Source organism: Microtus oregoni, unplaced genomic scaffold (assembly GCF_018167655.1).
Source record: "Microtus oregoni isolate MIOR12 unplaced genomic scaffold, Mior012 000081F_ref0000091, whole genome shotgun sequence".
Taxonomy (NCBI): Eukaryota; Metazoa; Chordata; class Mammalia; order Rodentia; family Cricetidae; genus Microtus; species Microtus oregoni.
In genome coordinates this window covers 1,495,549-1,509,299 of record NW_024544541.1, presented here as the reverse complement: position 1 = coordinate 1,509,299, position 13,751 = coordinate 1,495,549, and the positions used below count along the sequence as shown (strand labels likewise).

General features: G+C 52.4%; 1 protein-coding gene across 11 annotated transcripts in view; it reads left to right on the top strand.

Annotated features, from left to right (window-relative positions):
• The window catches only part of LOC121441733 (arginine-glutamic acid dipeptide repeats protein), a 373,675-nt gene extending 360,356 nt beyond the window's left edge, over nucleotides 1-13,319 (top strand). For 3 of the 11 annotated variants that reach the window (XM_041642992.1, XM_041642983.1, XM_041642993.1), the window contains 11 exons: nucleotides 2,271-2,433; nucleotides 3,232-3,324; nucleotides 3,776-3,975; nucleotides 5,041-5,217; nucleotides 5,551-5,664; nucleotides 5,857-7,211; nucleotides 7,321-7,543; nucleotides 8,195-8,918; nucleotides 9,833-9,979; nucleotides 10,449-10,653; nucleotides 10,903-13,319. In XM_041642992.1, the coding sequence (XP_041498926.1) occupies nucleotides 2,271-2,433; nucleotides 3,232-3,324; nucleotides 3,776-3,975; nucleotides 5,041-5,217; nucleotides 5,551-5,664; nucleotides 5,857-7,211; nucleotides 7,321-7,543; nucleotides 8,195-8,918; nucleotides 9,833-9,979; nucleotides 10,449-10,653; nucleotides 10,903-10,936 (3,435 nt within the window). In that variant the 3' untranslated portion in view covers nucleotides 10,937-13,319. The remainder of the gene's footprint in view (nucleotides 1-2,270; nucleotides 2,434-3,231; nucleotides 3,325-3,775; nucleotides 3,976-5,040; nucleotides 5,218-5,550; nucleotides 5,665-5,856; nucleotides 7,212-7,320; nucleotides 7,544-8,194; nucleotides 8,919-9,832; nucleotides 9,980-10,448; nucleotides 10,654-10,902) is intronic. The other 8 variants (XM_041642986.1, XM_041642985.1, XM_041642987.1 and 5 more) reach the window with 8 other exon arrangements.
• The last annotated feature ends 432 nt before the right edge of the window (nucleotides 13,320-13,751 follow it).

Here is a 13,751-nt window from a genome sequence, read left to right as displayed (position 1 = left end):
TGGCACTGGGCCAGTTTCTTAGCCACGCTGATCTCTGATGTCTCCTTTTCTACTGCAAGTTGTGCTGTCTTTCAGAACCATCCCAGACTCTTCTGAGCATCTGTGTTTAAGAAGTAGGGTGGGGCTTGACATGGTGGTACACCTCTTTAATCCCAGCACTTGGGAGGCAGAAGTAGGTAGATATCTGTGAGTTCCAGCCTAGCTAAAGCTGCACAGAAATAAAATTCTGCCTTTACTTTAAAGGAAAAAAAGTGTTAGTAGGAGTGCTCAATTGTTACTGTGTGCGACAATGCCAGGCTCAGACAAACGCTGTTTATAGAGGTTGAGGGAAGAGGTTGGGAAGGACCTGCCCTGGTTTTTGCTTCTTTCCAGTTTCAGAAAAGACTCTGGTTTATTGGACAAAGTTGCCCACTTGCACTGATGAAGCATGCCACTCTGACAGAGTGCTTGAAGGTGGTTGGACCAATAGGAAAACTAAGGCAGGTCAGCTTTCAATAGGCAGAGTCTGGTCCCACACAGGATTGGTGTGGGAAAATGTATTCCCCAACCATGAAAGTGGGAAGCAAAGTAGCAGAAAGAGGGTCATATTTGGGGCTCTCGGGCTCAGGATGTGCCACCACTGGACCAGCTGCCATTTGTACCACAACACATGCTAGAGAAATAGAACCCCCAGTGGTAATCTCCCCATTTTTCCCTTACTGATCATCTAGCACCAGGTAGAACTCAGCTGATCCGGGGTGTACACATATTCAGGCATAAGTGTTCTGGGCCTTGCTGAACGCTCCCTGCCTGTTCTGCAACCTGGGATAGTGCTTCATTTGTGGAGCGTTGGTGAGGACTGGTATTTTGCTAAGTACTGAATGGTTAGAAAGGTTGAAGCACATCCACAGCTCCATGAGATGGACAGGTCAGTCAGTTCCTGCTCTGTACACCTCCATTAAGGATCTGATGGTAGGCATGGCAGCCCACTCCTGTAACCATTTAACTCTGGGGATGGAAGCAAGAGGATTATGAGTTCAGGGTCAGCCTAGGCTATAAAGTGGGACCCTGTCTCAAAAACCCAAGGACTGGCAACCTGAGAGATGGCTTAGTCAGTGAGGTACTTGCTGTGTAAACATAAACAACTGAATCTGCTTCCCAGATGTCACATGAAAAAGGTGGCATGGTGGTGCATGCTTGTGATCCCTGTGCTGGGGCAGAGGCAGGCAGATTCCTCCCTGGCAAGTTCCAGCCCACTAAGTTCCCAGCACATGTGTATCAGCTGCCTTTGAGGAGCTGTTTCCTTGTCTAAAACCTGCTCGATGCTTCTGATACTCAGGACCACTGGGGTTGGGGTAGAGCCCATTCTGAATGGTCCTATCAGTCAGAAGAGTTTGTACAAGGTCTCCAGACACCCTTTTGGTTTTGCCTACTTATCCTCCCAGCCCTTAGAACCTAGCTCCCAAGGAAACTTCTTTGCCACCTCCTCTCCTGGTCACCTCATTCACGAAACAGCAGGCATTAGAGGGAGGGACGAAGATGGCTCCGGGACCAGCTCAGCAGCTGCTCCTGAAGTGCAGGTTCAATGTTTTGTTGATACTGTTCTTTTAAGACTGAGGCAGAGACTCTTTTGCGCTCTTTCTAAGAAATCAGCCTTTTGTAAAAATGTCCATAAACCCATTATTCTGTATATTTAATACATTTTAAAATTTATTTTTTGAAGTTGGTTTTTAGTAAGCTCCAGCAAGGTATAAGCACTCTCTGTGTGGGAGACAGGTAGCAGGGGGAATCCCTCAGGGCAGGACTGCCACAGTTTTATTAAGTTGAGTTTTTTTCAGGAAGGCTCCGCATGTGACAGGTGTCAGTCCCTCTGTCTTCAAAATTTTGCTAGCCCCAGTCCTGTTCTTCAGGATTTCCTGCTAGTTTGACCATTGAAAGGGTCAAAGAAGGTGGAGAAAGCAGTTTGTCTCCTGGCCCTTGATCCTTCCAGCTCACCTGTGTTCTCTATTTGGTGACCATCTCTGAAGATGCTTCCATGTGCACATATCACACTCAGCTTTCACACTCATAGCTATAGCTCCCTAAATAAGTGGGAGCCTTATTTCCTTGTCTCTTGTGTGGACTTGTTTCTTGGTTTGTGGAGGTCACACTCTGCTGGGTTGCAGGATGGGAGCCTGAAGCTTCACTCACGGAGCATTGCTGCCACCCTGCTCTCAGCGCCAGGCACAGGAGGATGTGATGATGGAGTGGTTGTGTGTGTGTACACTCACGGCTATTCTTCTCTCTCACAGGGGGAACTGATTACCTTCTATTACTACTGGAAAAAAACACCAGAGGCAGCCAGCTCCCGTGCCCACCGCCGGCACCGCAGGCAGGCAGTGTTCAGAAGAATTAAGACTCGCACGGCCTCCACCCCTGTCAACACACCCTCCAGACCTCCTTCCAGTGAATTCTGTAAGTGGGTATCTTTATGCTGCAGAGAGTAGTAAGAGACTGCTCACATGTAGGCATATGTACGTTCAGCTCTGAAGCTGTGGAGCTGGTGAGCCAGGGATCAATATGGTATGCTTTGTGCATTATTGTGTACAACGTGTACAGTAGTGCTGACAGTTATAGAATAGTTAGAAATTATGTGTACATTTAAGTATTTCTAATAAATTTACTGTTCTTTTATGTTTTACAAAATTTAAGCTTGACCTAGGGTTCCACTTTCTTCTTTTGTCTGCTTTACTCAGATCCTCTTCCCAGGCCAAGTGTGACATTCACCCCAAGGACAGGTGAATCCTGTGGGCCCTACTGTCTTGGTCCCTATGAACTAGAACAGAGCAGTAGTGCTTAGCAGTTCTTTCCTAGTCCAGAAAACTGGCCTAAGGGTACCAGGATTCTGTATTATACTTGGTGAGGGCCAGAAGCCATGTTGGTTCAATAGACAGAATTCCAGGCTGCTCAGATGCACTAGGAAGGCATTGTGAGTATACTGCTACCATTTTAGATTCACCAGTAGGAGCACCTGTGCTGACCACCACAGGATTCAGGTATAACATCAGCCCCCAAAAATCTGGCAAGGCAGGACCTTGATAGTACTACCCCTTGTACATGCAATCTCTTTGCTGTGCTGAATAATGCTGGGGAATTCAAAATGAGCCTTTGTGGCTGATGCCCACCCCAGTCTGTGGAGTTATTTTACTGGTGCCCCATTCTCAGCTGAACATGATGGTGTCTGTTTTGTCTCCACTTTACCACCTTGTGCAGTGGACCTGAGTTCAGCTAGTGAGGATGACTTTGACAGTGAAGACAGCGAGCAGGAGCTGAAGGGGTACGCCTGCCGTCACTGCTTCACCACCAGTAAGTGACCTTGGGTACCCTCAGTGCAGGGGGCAAGTGTTTATTCCGGGGCAGGCCTGGGCTCTATTTCATGTGCTGGATGGCAAAGAAGTCAGGGCCAGTGATTGATTTGACACATGGGTTGTGCTTGAGAAACTTGATCCTTTTTTCTGACTTTGCTTCCCTGTTGAGCAGTCAGAACTGTACTGATTTATTGGGTAGGAAGGTCTCATACAAGGTGAGGGAGGGACTCTGCTGTTCCTGGGAAGTGGCTGCCATCTTCAAGGGGTGGCTACAGGGGACCGGACAGTGGAAACCCTCACCAGCTTTGGGTTGTATAGGGAACTCATAGGAAGCTCATGCTCTGTGGCTCTCATGAATCAGGGTCAGATGGAGCCGACAGAAGGGCCCCTCTGCTCAGATATCCTCAGAGACAGGTGGTTTCAAAGGTTGCCCACCTCTCCTCATGTAGCCTCCAAAGACTGGCACCACGGGGGCCGGGAGAACATCCTGCTCTGCACTGACTGCCGCATCCACTTCAAGAAGTACGGTGAGCTGCCACCCATCGAGAAGCCCGTGGACCCCCCGCCCTTCATGTTCAAACCTGTCAAGGAGGAGGACGATGGGCTCAGTGGGAAGCATAGCATGAGGACGCGGCGGAGTCGGGGCTCGGTGAGCTGGGGACCTGGTCATGGGGGCTTGAGCCCACCAGGGACTCAAGTGAGAATTGGTTTTAGGCAGAAGCACACTCCTGCTGGTACTGCCCTCCCTGGGGCCATGGAGCTTAGTGTTAGGGAGAGCTCATTGGTCTTGGTTTGCAGCCCAGTGCCAGTTCCCCAAGTCCCTCAGAACACTCTGGCATGCGGGCCAAGTGCCTCCAGTGGGCATATATCTTTGCAGATTGTTTTTATTTCAGTTCTTTAGTGAAGATTCACCCACTTGTGCCTTGTGTCTATAATCGTAGCATATGAGAAGCTGTGGCAGAACGATTGCCATAAATTCAAGGCCATCCTAGCTATAGTGAGTCTTTGTCTTAAAAAAAAAATGCAGCAGGGGATGGAGAGATGGCTCAGCATTTCAGATAAGTTCAGTTCCCAGCACCCACATGGCAGCTCACAACTGTCTATAATTCCAAGACCTGACACCCTCAAACAGACATACAGCAGGCAAAACACCAGTACACATAAAATAAATAAATCTTTAAAAGAAAACTAAATAAGTAGTACAGCAACAGCCACAGCTTTGTTTAACATTTATTGGAAATGTGTCTGGGGTGTTTGAGGCGTGGGACTGTGAAAGGGATCTTTCTCTCTGACACTGACCTCTGAGGACCTTTCTGGCAGGTGGATAGGACGGCCCACTCCCCTGTTTCCTGACCTCAGCTGAGCCTTGTAGCTTTACAGAAGGGAGCTGCAGGTATTCAGCTGCGGGTATCAAACTGCAGTATTTAGCAGCCTTGTCTCCTGGGTGACTTCCTGTCCTTTTCCGTTAACTCCACAAATGTTCTGCACTGTGGTTTGTTGAGTGTGGACAGTTAACCTGAGAAAGGGTGAGGAGCATTAAAATAAACAGTCAGCTGACTCCTTACCTCTCAGAGCCCTGTGCATTTCCAAGATAGCCCCCCAGGATGTGTGTCTGGGTTTGAGTGGATTTGTGAACACACTGTTTATCCTACTTTGCCTATGACTAGACTTGGGTGGGCAGTTGGGCCTAGGGATCCATTCTCTCCATCCTTTGGTTTTGGAGGGGCAGATGTCTACACTACGCAGTGGTCGGAAGAAGCAGCCTGCCAGTCCTGATGGTCGTGCCTCCCCCATCAATGAAGATATTCGATCCAGTGGCCGGAATTCCCCCAGCGCTGCTAGCACCTCCAGCAATGACAGCAAAGCAGAGACGGTGAAGAAGTCAGCCAAGGTCAGGGACTGAGGGGGACAGTGGGAGCCTCCTGGTCCCTCCCTCCCATCTGAACAGTGACATCACCCTGGCCTAGGAGCTGCAGATGGAGGCCTAGGGCCTAGAAAGATGGGAAAAATGGAGGTACCTCTGCCATAAGTTGGCCAAGGCCTCAGAAACACAAAATGGAGTGGCTAGAAGGGTTCCTAACACCAAGGATCCTTGTCCCTAGATAGCTGCTCCTCTGGGTCCTCGTTGGCCCTTTGGAGAACATTCTCACTTCTGGAGATGGGGCTCAGAATGAGGAAACAAGTAAAAATGTCCACAAACGTCACTTCTCTGCTTCCACTGCAGAAGGTGAAGGGAGAGGCTGCGTCCCCTCTGAAGAGCACCAAGCGCCAGCGGGAGAAGGTGGCCTCCGACACAGAGGAGCCTGATAGGGCCACCTCCAAAAAGACAAAGACCCAGGTGAGGCTCCTGACATCGCCACCCTCAGCCCCCACACAGACTCAGGTCCTCCCGGGGAAGGCAGTGCCTGACTCCCAGGCAAGAGCTGAATCCCCTGCTGCCTCTGCGTAGACCGTGGTTGTGATCCATACTAGCAGTGTGGAGCTGAGCTCTGCTTCCCAGTGCTTCCATCTCTTGCTTCTCTGGCTTTAGGAGATCAGCCGCCCCAACTCTCCCTCTGAAGGCGAGGGGGAGAGTTCAGACAGTCGCAGTGTCAACGATGAGGGCAGCAGTGACCCGAAAGACATCGACCAGGACAACCGCAGCACGTCCCCCAGTATCCCCAGTCCTCAGGACAATGAGAGTGACTCCGACTCGTCGGCACAGCAGCAGACACTGCAGGCCCAGCCCCCCACCCTGCAGGCTCCCAGTGGGGCTTCTTCGGGTCCCTCCGCCCCTCCAGGAGCACCCCAACTTCCCACCCCAGGGCCCCCGCCCTCTGCCACTGCAGTCCCTCCACAGGGCTCCCCTGCCACCTCACAGCCCCCTAACCAGCCTCAATCTGCAGTAGCACCTGCAGCCCACACCCACATCCAGCAGGCACCCACCCTGCACCCACCTCGGCTGCCCTCACCCCATCCTCCACTGCAGCCTCTAACTGCACCCCCTAGCCAGAACTCTGCACAGCCTCACACCCAGCCCTCCTTGCATGGTCAGGGCCCACCTGGTCCTCACAGCCTACAGGCTGGACCCCTGCTACAACACCCAGGGCCTCCTCAGCCCTTTGGACTTCCTCCCCAGGCCTCCCAAGGCCAGGGCCCTCTGGGCACCTCCCCAGCAGCTCATCCTCACACCACTATACAGCTTCCAGCCTCCCAGTCAGCACTGCAGCCCCAACAGCCCCCAAGGGAACAGCCCCTGCCTCCTGCACCTTTAGCCATGCCTCATATCAAACCCCCACCTACCACACCGATTCCCCAACTTCCAGCACCACAGGCCCACAAGCATCCACCTCACCTCTCAGGGCCCTCACCCTTCTCTATGAATGCGAATCTGCCACCGCCTCCAGCCCTGAAGCCCCTCAGCTCCCTGTCCACACACCACCCTCCCTCAGCCCACCCTCCACCCTTACAGCTCATGCCACAGAGCCAGCCCTTGCCCTCCTCCCCTGCCCAACCCCCTGGGCTGACCCAGAGCCAGAGTCTTCCACCCCCAGCTTCCTCCCATCCCCCCACTGGCCTCCACCAGGTGCCCTCCCAATCCCCATTCCCCCAGCACCCTTTTGTACCTGGAGGCCCTCCTCCCATCACCCCACCCTCCTGCCCCTCCACCTCCACCTCCACCCCACCTGCGGGGCCCAGCACCTCATCACAACCACCCTGCTCTGCTGCTGTTTCTTCTGGAGGCAGTGTTCCAGGGGCTCCATCTTGCCCACTCCCTGCTGTGCAGATCAAAGAGGAGGCTCTGGATGAAGCAGAGGAGCCAGAGAGCCCTCCTCCACCCCCCAGGAGCCCATCCCCTGAGCCCACCATAGTGGACACCCCCAGCCATGCTAGCCAGTCCGCCAGGTACTGGTTTGGAGGAATGGGGGTCTGACTAGGTGTGGGTGGATTTGGTGGAGGTGAGGAAGGGTGTGGCCCTCAGCAGAAGCCCCAGCCAGAGCTGCTACCTCTCTAGGTTCTACAAACATCTGGACCGGGGCTACAACTCATGTGCACGGACAGACCTGTACTTCATGCCTCTGGCTGGATCCAAACTAGCCAAGAAGAGAGAGGAGGCCATTGAGAAGGCCAAGCGTGAGGCCGAACAGAAGGCTCGAGAGGAACGGGAGCGGGAGAAAGAGAAGGAGAAAGAGCGAGAGCGGGAGAGAGAGCGGGAACGGGAGGCAGAACGCGCTGCTGTGAGTCCTGAAGGGACCTGATATGCAGGGCTTGATGGCCGAAATCTATCATAGACTGGTGTGTTTTCTAGTGCTAGTGGCACTCATGCCCAGACTTTCTGAAGGCTGTAAGCCATCCATTGTGTGGCAGTCATGAGTCTGACTTGATTGATGGGCCTGTCCTTTCCCTGCAGCCTATAGATTAGTGCCTCCTCCATAATCCCAAGGTGTCAGAGAGACAGGAGGGGGTGACTTGGAAGGAAACCTAAGTGTGGCATCGAGAGGCTATGCAGGTGCACCCTGCTCTGAAGCCCCCATGTGAGCTGGGGTACTTGGTGCCTGCTCAGTCAGGAGGGGTGGGGACGCCAAATCCAGAAGTGGCATGTCAGACTTCATGGTAGGTTTTCTGGCTGCCGGGCTCCCTGTTGCACAGAAACACTGAGGTACAGGGGGACTGCAGGCAGGCACAGATCTGTCTAGACTGTCCTGGTGCCTAGACCTGGCAAAGGTCCTCTGTTTCTGTGTTGGGGTGAAGGAGCTAAATTGGTCCGACGCTGGAACAGAACAAGGGCCTACCTCTTTGGTGAGCACCAGTTTTAGACCCCATGTGGCTTGGCACCAGCTCCTCATACCCATACCCTGGCACCCTTCCTCATACTCTCTTTTCTTCAGCAGAAGGCATCCAGCTCAGCACATGAAGGCCGTCTTAGTGACCCTCAGCTCAGTGGTCCTGGTCACATGCGACCCTCCTTCGAGCCACCACCAACCACAATTGCCGCTGTGCCCCCATACATCGGGCCTGACACACCAGCCCTCCGGACACTGAGTGAATACGCTCGGCCCCATGTCATGTCTCCCACCAACCGCAACCACCCCTTCTACATGCCCCTTAATCCCACTGACCCCCTGCTGGCCTACCACATGCCTGGCCTCTACAATGTTGACCCCACCATTCGGGAGCGGGAGCTCCGAGAGCGGGAGATCCGGGAGCGGGAGATCCGGGAGCGGGAATTGCGGGAGAGGATGAAGCCAGGCTTTGAGGTGAAGCCACCAGAGCTGGACCCCCTGCACCCAGCCACCAACCCCATGGAGCATTTTGCCCGGCACAGCGCCCTCACCATCCCTCCTGCAGCTGGCCCCCACCCCTTTGCCTCTTTCCACCCGGGCTTGAACCCTTTGGAGCGGGAGAGACTGGCACTGGCAGGTCCTCAGCTGCGACCTGAGATGAGCTACCCAGACAGACTGGCAGCTGAGCGCATCCATGCCGAGCGCATGGCATCTCTTACCAGCGACCCCCTCGCACGACTGCAGATGTTTAATGTAACTCCACACCATCACCAGCATTCACACATCCACTCCCACCTCCACCTCCACCAGCAGGATCCTCTCCACCAAGGTATGTACCCAATTCAGGAGCCAGGAGCGAGGCAGGGTAGGCAGCTTCCACCTAAGACTCACAGTTGGTGGGCTTTCCTGATCAGTGAGTCTCAGGAAGCTGCTGACCTGGGTCTCCTGCAGAAGAGAAATGTCTGGGGAAAGCCTGGCCCTGTGCCCTGGGTGAGGGACAGCAGATCAGGGCTCTTGTGGACGTTAGAGCCAAGCAAGGTGTGGGTATAGGTGCTGGGCTGCCCAAGGAAATGTATCCCTGCTCATGAGAGCAGAGGAAGACAGAGTATCTGCTGGCTTTGATGACCAGGCAAAGTGCAGTTCTGTCCTTTGGGAACAGAGTTCCTTAAGGTCCACTTTCCTGGTATCTGTAGAAAGACTGGGTTGGGGCAGAGGCAGGCTCTGGGTACCACTTCCTTCAAAGCCTCACTGGCATGGTTATAAGGGAGACTGGCTGTGTTCCTGGGGAGGCAGTGAGTTCTGAGGGCTACTGCAGTAGGCCCCCAAGGAGAGAGAGTAGGCCACTGTAAGCCTGGAGGGCCTAACGTAGAGTGCTACCTCAGCAGGTACCCAGGGTGACCACATGGGGTTGATTTGTGGACCATTCTGTAGAAGGGAGAGAATGTGTTTGCTGTGAGCTGAGGGAAGAAGGCGTTGTTGGCCTGAACTGTACAGAGAGGCACAGAGCGAGCTGCCGTGCTGAGTGGCTTCAGGTGTACAGTCAGCGCTGAGCTCTGTGCTTCTCTCTGCCTCTTCTCCCCAGTGGGGCTGGTTGGGATTCGTGGCAGCCAGGTGATGCTTCCCGCCCTGTTGATTGAGAGCCAGCTTGGGTGATAAAGAAGTCACCATGGGTCATGCAGCAAGGATACCAGAGCCATGCTCCAGCTACATTTGGACTTGTGTCCTTTTTTTTTTTTTCTTCAGGTTCAGCAGGCCCAGTTCACCCACTGGTTGACCCCCTGACTGCTGGCCCTCACTTGGCTCGCTTTCCCTACCCTCCTGGCACCCTCCCTAACCCTCTACTTGGACAGCCCCCCCATGAGCACGAGATGCTGCGCCACCCAGTTTTTGGTAAGAATTCACTAGAGGAAGGACATGGACTTCCAAGTGGGAGCTGGGGCTGAGTCAGATAGCACTCCTGCATTTCATCAACTGCTCATGGGTGGGGACCAGGCAGGTGGACTACTGGAGGATTTGAAGGAGAAAGGCCATAAATGTTCTGCAAAACAGCCCAACAGGAGCCAGGACTACCTGGGCTGCAGAGGACAGTAGACACCTGACTAGGGCTGAGGTCTGGGGAGAAGCCTGCAGGCAAGGTCTGGCGTGAGACCCAGGGGCCTCTGAGATGGGCCTCCTTCCTGCCTGGGGACTCTGCTGATCTTGCCCTGCCCCTGGTGGTGCTCTCTCTGTAGAGCCTGGGAAGGGCTGGCCCCACTTCCTCAGCTAGGTGAGTGTACTGCACAGCAGGCTCTCTGACCTCCCTTCTGGTCTCTGTCTTGGTTGCTCTGGTTGTGACTACTCCCTTGACTTGTTTTTGTAGCAGAGCGTGTTTTGTGCTTGGCAGGCACCCCCTATCCCCGAGACCTGCCTGGGGCTATCCCACCCCCCATGTCAGCAGCCCACCAGCTTCAGGCCATGCATGCCCAGTCAGCCGAGCTCCAGAGACTGGCCATGGAGCAGCAGTGGCTACATGGACATCCACACATGCATGGCGGTCACCTGCCAAGTCAGGAAGATTATTACAGGTGAGATTAAAGAGAACCTAAACACACACACCCGCCCTGCCCCATTATGGCAAGTACCCCAGGCCATCCTCTTTGGTTCTGAGAGGGAGGGATGCATGCAAGCATGACTTGGTTGGATGAGAGGCTGGGGTGGAACCCATAAGCAAATAGATTGGCCAGCCTGTGCCTGTAGCCTGTGGGATACCATTTCCCTGTCACCTAGCACACCCTGATGCCCATTCTCTTGTTTTCTCCCCCTTTTCCCACCAGTCGACTGAAGAAAGAAGGTGACAAGCAGTTATAAGTTATTTATTTGTTAATGCTGGCTGTGAAAACCCCAGTTCTAGGGGGAAGAAACAGGACTTTACATCCAGTAGGAGCTGCAAGAGCAAAGAGGAATATCGTCTAAAGATTTCTCTATATATTTAAACCCACAACTAAAACCACATCTGCATAATAGTGTTTGTTTGTTGAGAGGATTTCCTGAGACCAATTTGGGTCTCCCTGCATGACAGTCCCCCAGAAACTTGGTGTGTCCTGGGCTGGACTGACACCTGGGAAACGTACCTGCGATCTTGGGGTTTGGCTTTAGTTCTTTTCCTTGATTTCTCAGTAGGTGCTAGAGTCCGTTCACACCCTTCACTGTGCAAGCAGACACTGAGGCACGTGGGCTCTAGAACCCACGAGGTTTGCAGAGAGGCGGCATATGAGTTTGAAATCCAAGAGCTATAATTTTTAAAAAAATCTTTTATTTTAATACATTGTAGGGAATCTTCATAATTTGAGACAGTTCTGCAGCATGACTTCTTACATCTGTAAATAAATGGTTTTAGAAGTCTCTTTTCCTTCCACAGACGACTATTCTGATCTATTTTTTCCAGCCATGTCACAAAGTGTGAATTCCTACCAGCTATTGACAGAATACAGAGTTGATTTTTTAATAAAAAGTTATATATAATTAATTATCCCTTTAATTAAAGGGAACAGATGGGCGTTTCTAGTTTCAAGCAGGCAGGAGCTTGGGACTAGGTTTGGTCATAGCAGTGAGCATCCAGGGGTTGGCAGGGACAATGTTACAGGCTCTTTATTTTGCTGCTTTGATTTCACTTCTGTCTGTCCCTCGCATGTACAGTGGCAGGCGTGTTTGAGCGAGCCTCCTTCCTTATTCCTAGGAGTTTAGTGTTGACTTTGTGTTCCCTGTCGTCCTGTCTCTGGTACAGAGCGCGCATGTTTACGTGTATGTGTCCGATGATAAGTTTCCTGAGGATATTCTGCACATGCTTGACTGTTCTTGAATGAAATCGTAAACCGTTTAGGAAGTTCCAGAAACGGTGCAGTACACAGCACATGAGACCCAGGACATATGCTTGCCAAAGGGGTGTTAGAGATCTGCAGGTGTGCATGTTGCCAAGCCATGCCTGCCACAGAGAGGCTGCTTCAGAATGAGGGACTTCCTGGGGTAAATGTGACGCAGGTCTGGCCTGTGGTGTGGGCTGTAAAGCAGCTGCGCAAGTGACCTGCATCCTCCTGGGAGACCATGTGGAAAAGGAATGGTTGTCCTTGTTGAAACAGGTTCCCCCTGGGACAGCCCTCTTCAACAGGATCTTGGGGAACAGTTCTGGGCAGACTGACTACTGCTGATGGAACCCTCTTCTTCTCCCCCTCTAGAACCAAGGGTGGGATATCAGTTTGACCCCTCCCTTGGACTCCTGAGGGCCATTTCTACTCTGGTATGAAGTGATTGCATCTAGGAGCAGCCAGCCACAAGGTGTATCCTGGCCCTGTGGAGAGAAGTGGCTCCTAGCTAACCTGGCATTCGCTCTGCTGACTCAGGTGTGGCAGGGCCTCATGCATGGGGCAGCTAGGATCTATTTGTCTGTTGAAAATGTTTGTAGGGTTTTGTTTTTTAACCTTATTTTTTTTTTCATTCCATTCTGCCTTAACTTTGGTTCTTCATGGAGGCAAGCTCAAATTAACCTTTTGTTATCAAACTTATGGCCACCTTGGCATGAAGGCATTTGTTTTCTTCTGGGGTGGCGGCATGCTCTCCAGATGGTCTGCCATGCCCTCTGGACTGAGGAAGGCCACTTCCTCTTGGGCTCTAGCCAGGCAGGTCCTTTCTGTCCCATGCCACCACCTCCTTCTCCCCTTTTAACTGAGTCTGCCACTCAGTTAACCCTTTATCTCCTCTCTAGTACCCATTTTCCAAAGAGAAAGAGTGAAGTCCTTTGAAGTCTGAACTTGAAATCTGTCCGAAAATGTTTCTTTGTTGGTTTTGGGTTTTTCCCCTGTCCCAAGGTGAAGCACTGACTGTGTCCTCCGTGACTGACTGGTTTGTTCGGAGGCCCTGGACCTTCATGGCATCTTTGAGGCCCAGCTGCTTGGCTTCCTTTTGGATTTCCCTTCTTTGATTTGAAATTTGGGTTTGCTTTCTGTGTTCTGTATGTACTTGTTCAGTGTCGTCAAGGCTGAGCTTCACGTCTCACTGCAGTGGAGCGAGCGGACATCTGATCGCTGCATTTCTTTAGGTCTCGGAGCTAAGTGTATATATGAGTAGTTTGCCATGAGATGACACAGTGTAAGCAGTAGACACCCAGGAAATCGTGACTTCTGTGTTCTCTCCATTTGAGTATTTTGTAATTTTTTTGAAATATTTGTGGACATAAATAAAACCAAGCTACACTACAGAACCCTGTGTGTTGGCCAGTGCATTGCCTCATTCTGGAGTGTGGTGGGTGCTGCCAGGGGAAGTCTGCTGGGCCTTGCTGCTGGGCCCTACCTAACCTCCTACGGCAGTTTCTGGAAACATAGGTCTGTGCTGCCTGGGAAGAAGAACCGCCTTAGCAAACCCTTGCTCTCTGAAACCAAGATTGCCACCCACATCCACCACTAGGGTACAGGGGAGAGTCCACTGCCTGCTGAGGGCTGTCAGAGCCATCCTCCAGAATCAGTCCAGGTTAAAGGTGCCCTAAACCCTGTAGGGCAGCACTTCTCAACCTGTTGCAACCCTTTTGGGGGTCAAGTGACCTTTCACAGGAATTGGACATTAGATATCTATAGCACTCTACACAGCAGCAGCAAAGTTACAATTATGAAGGAATAGCAGAGTGCTTCTGTGG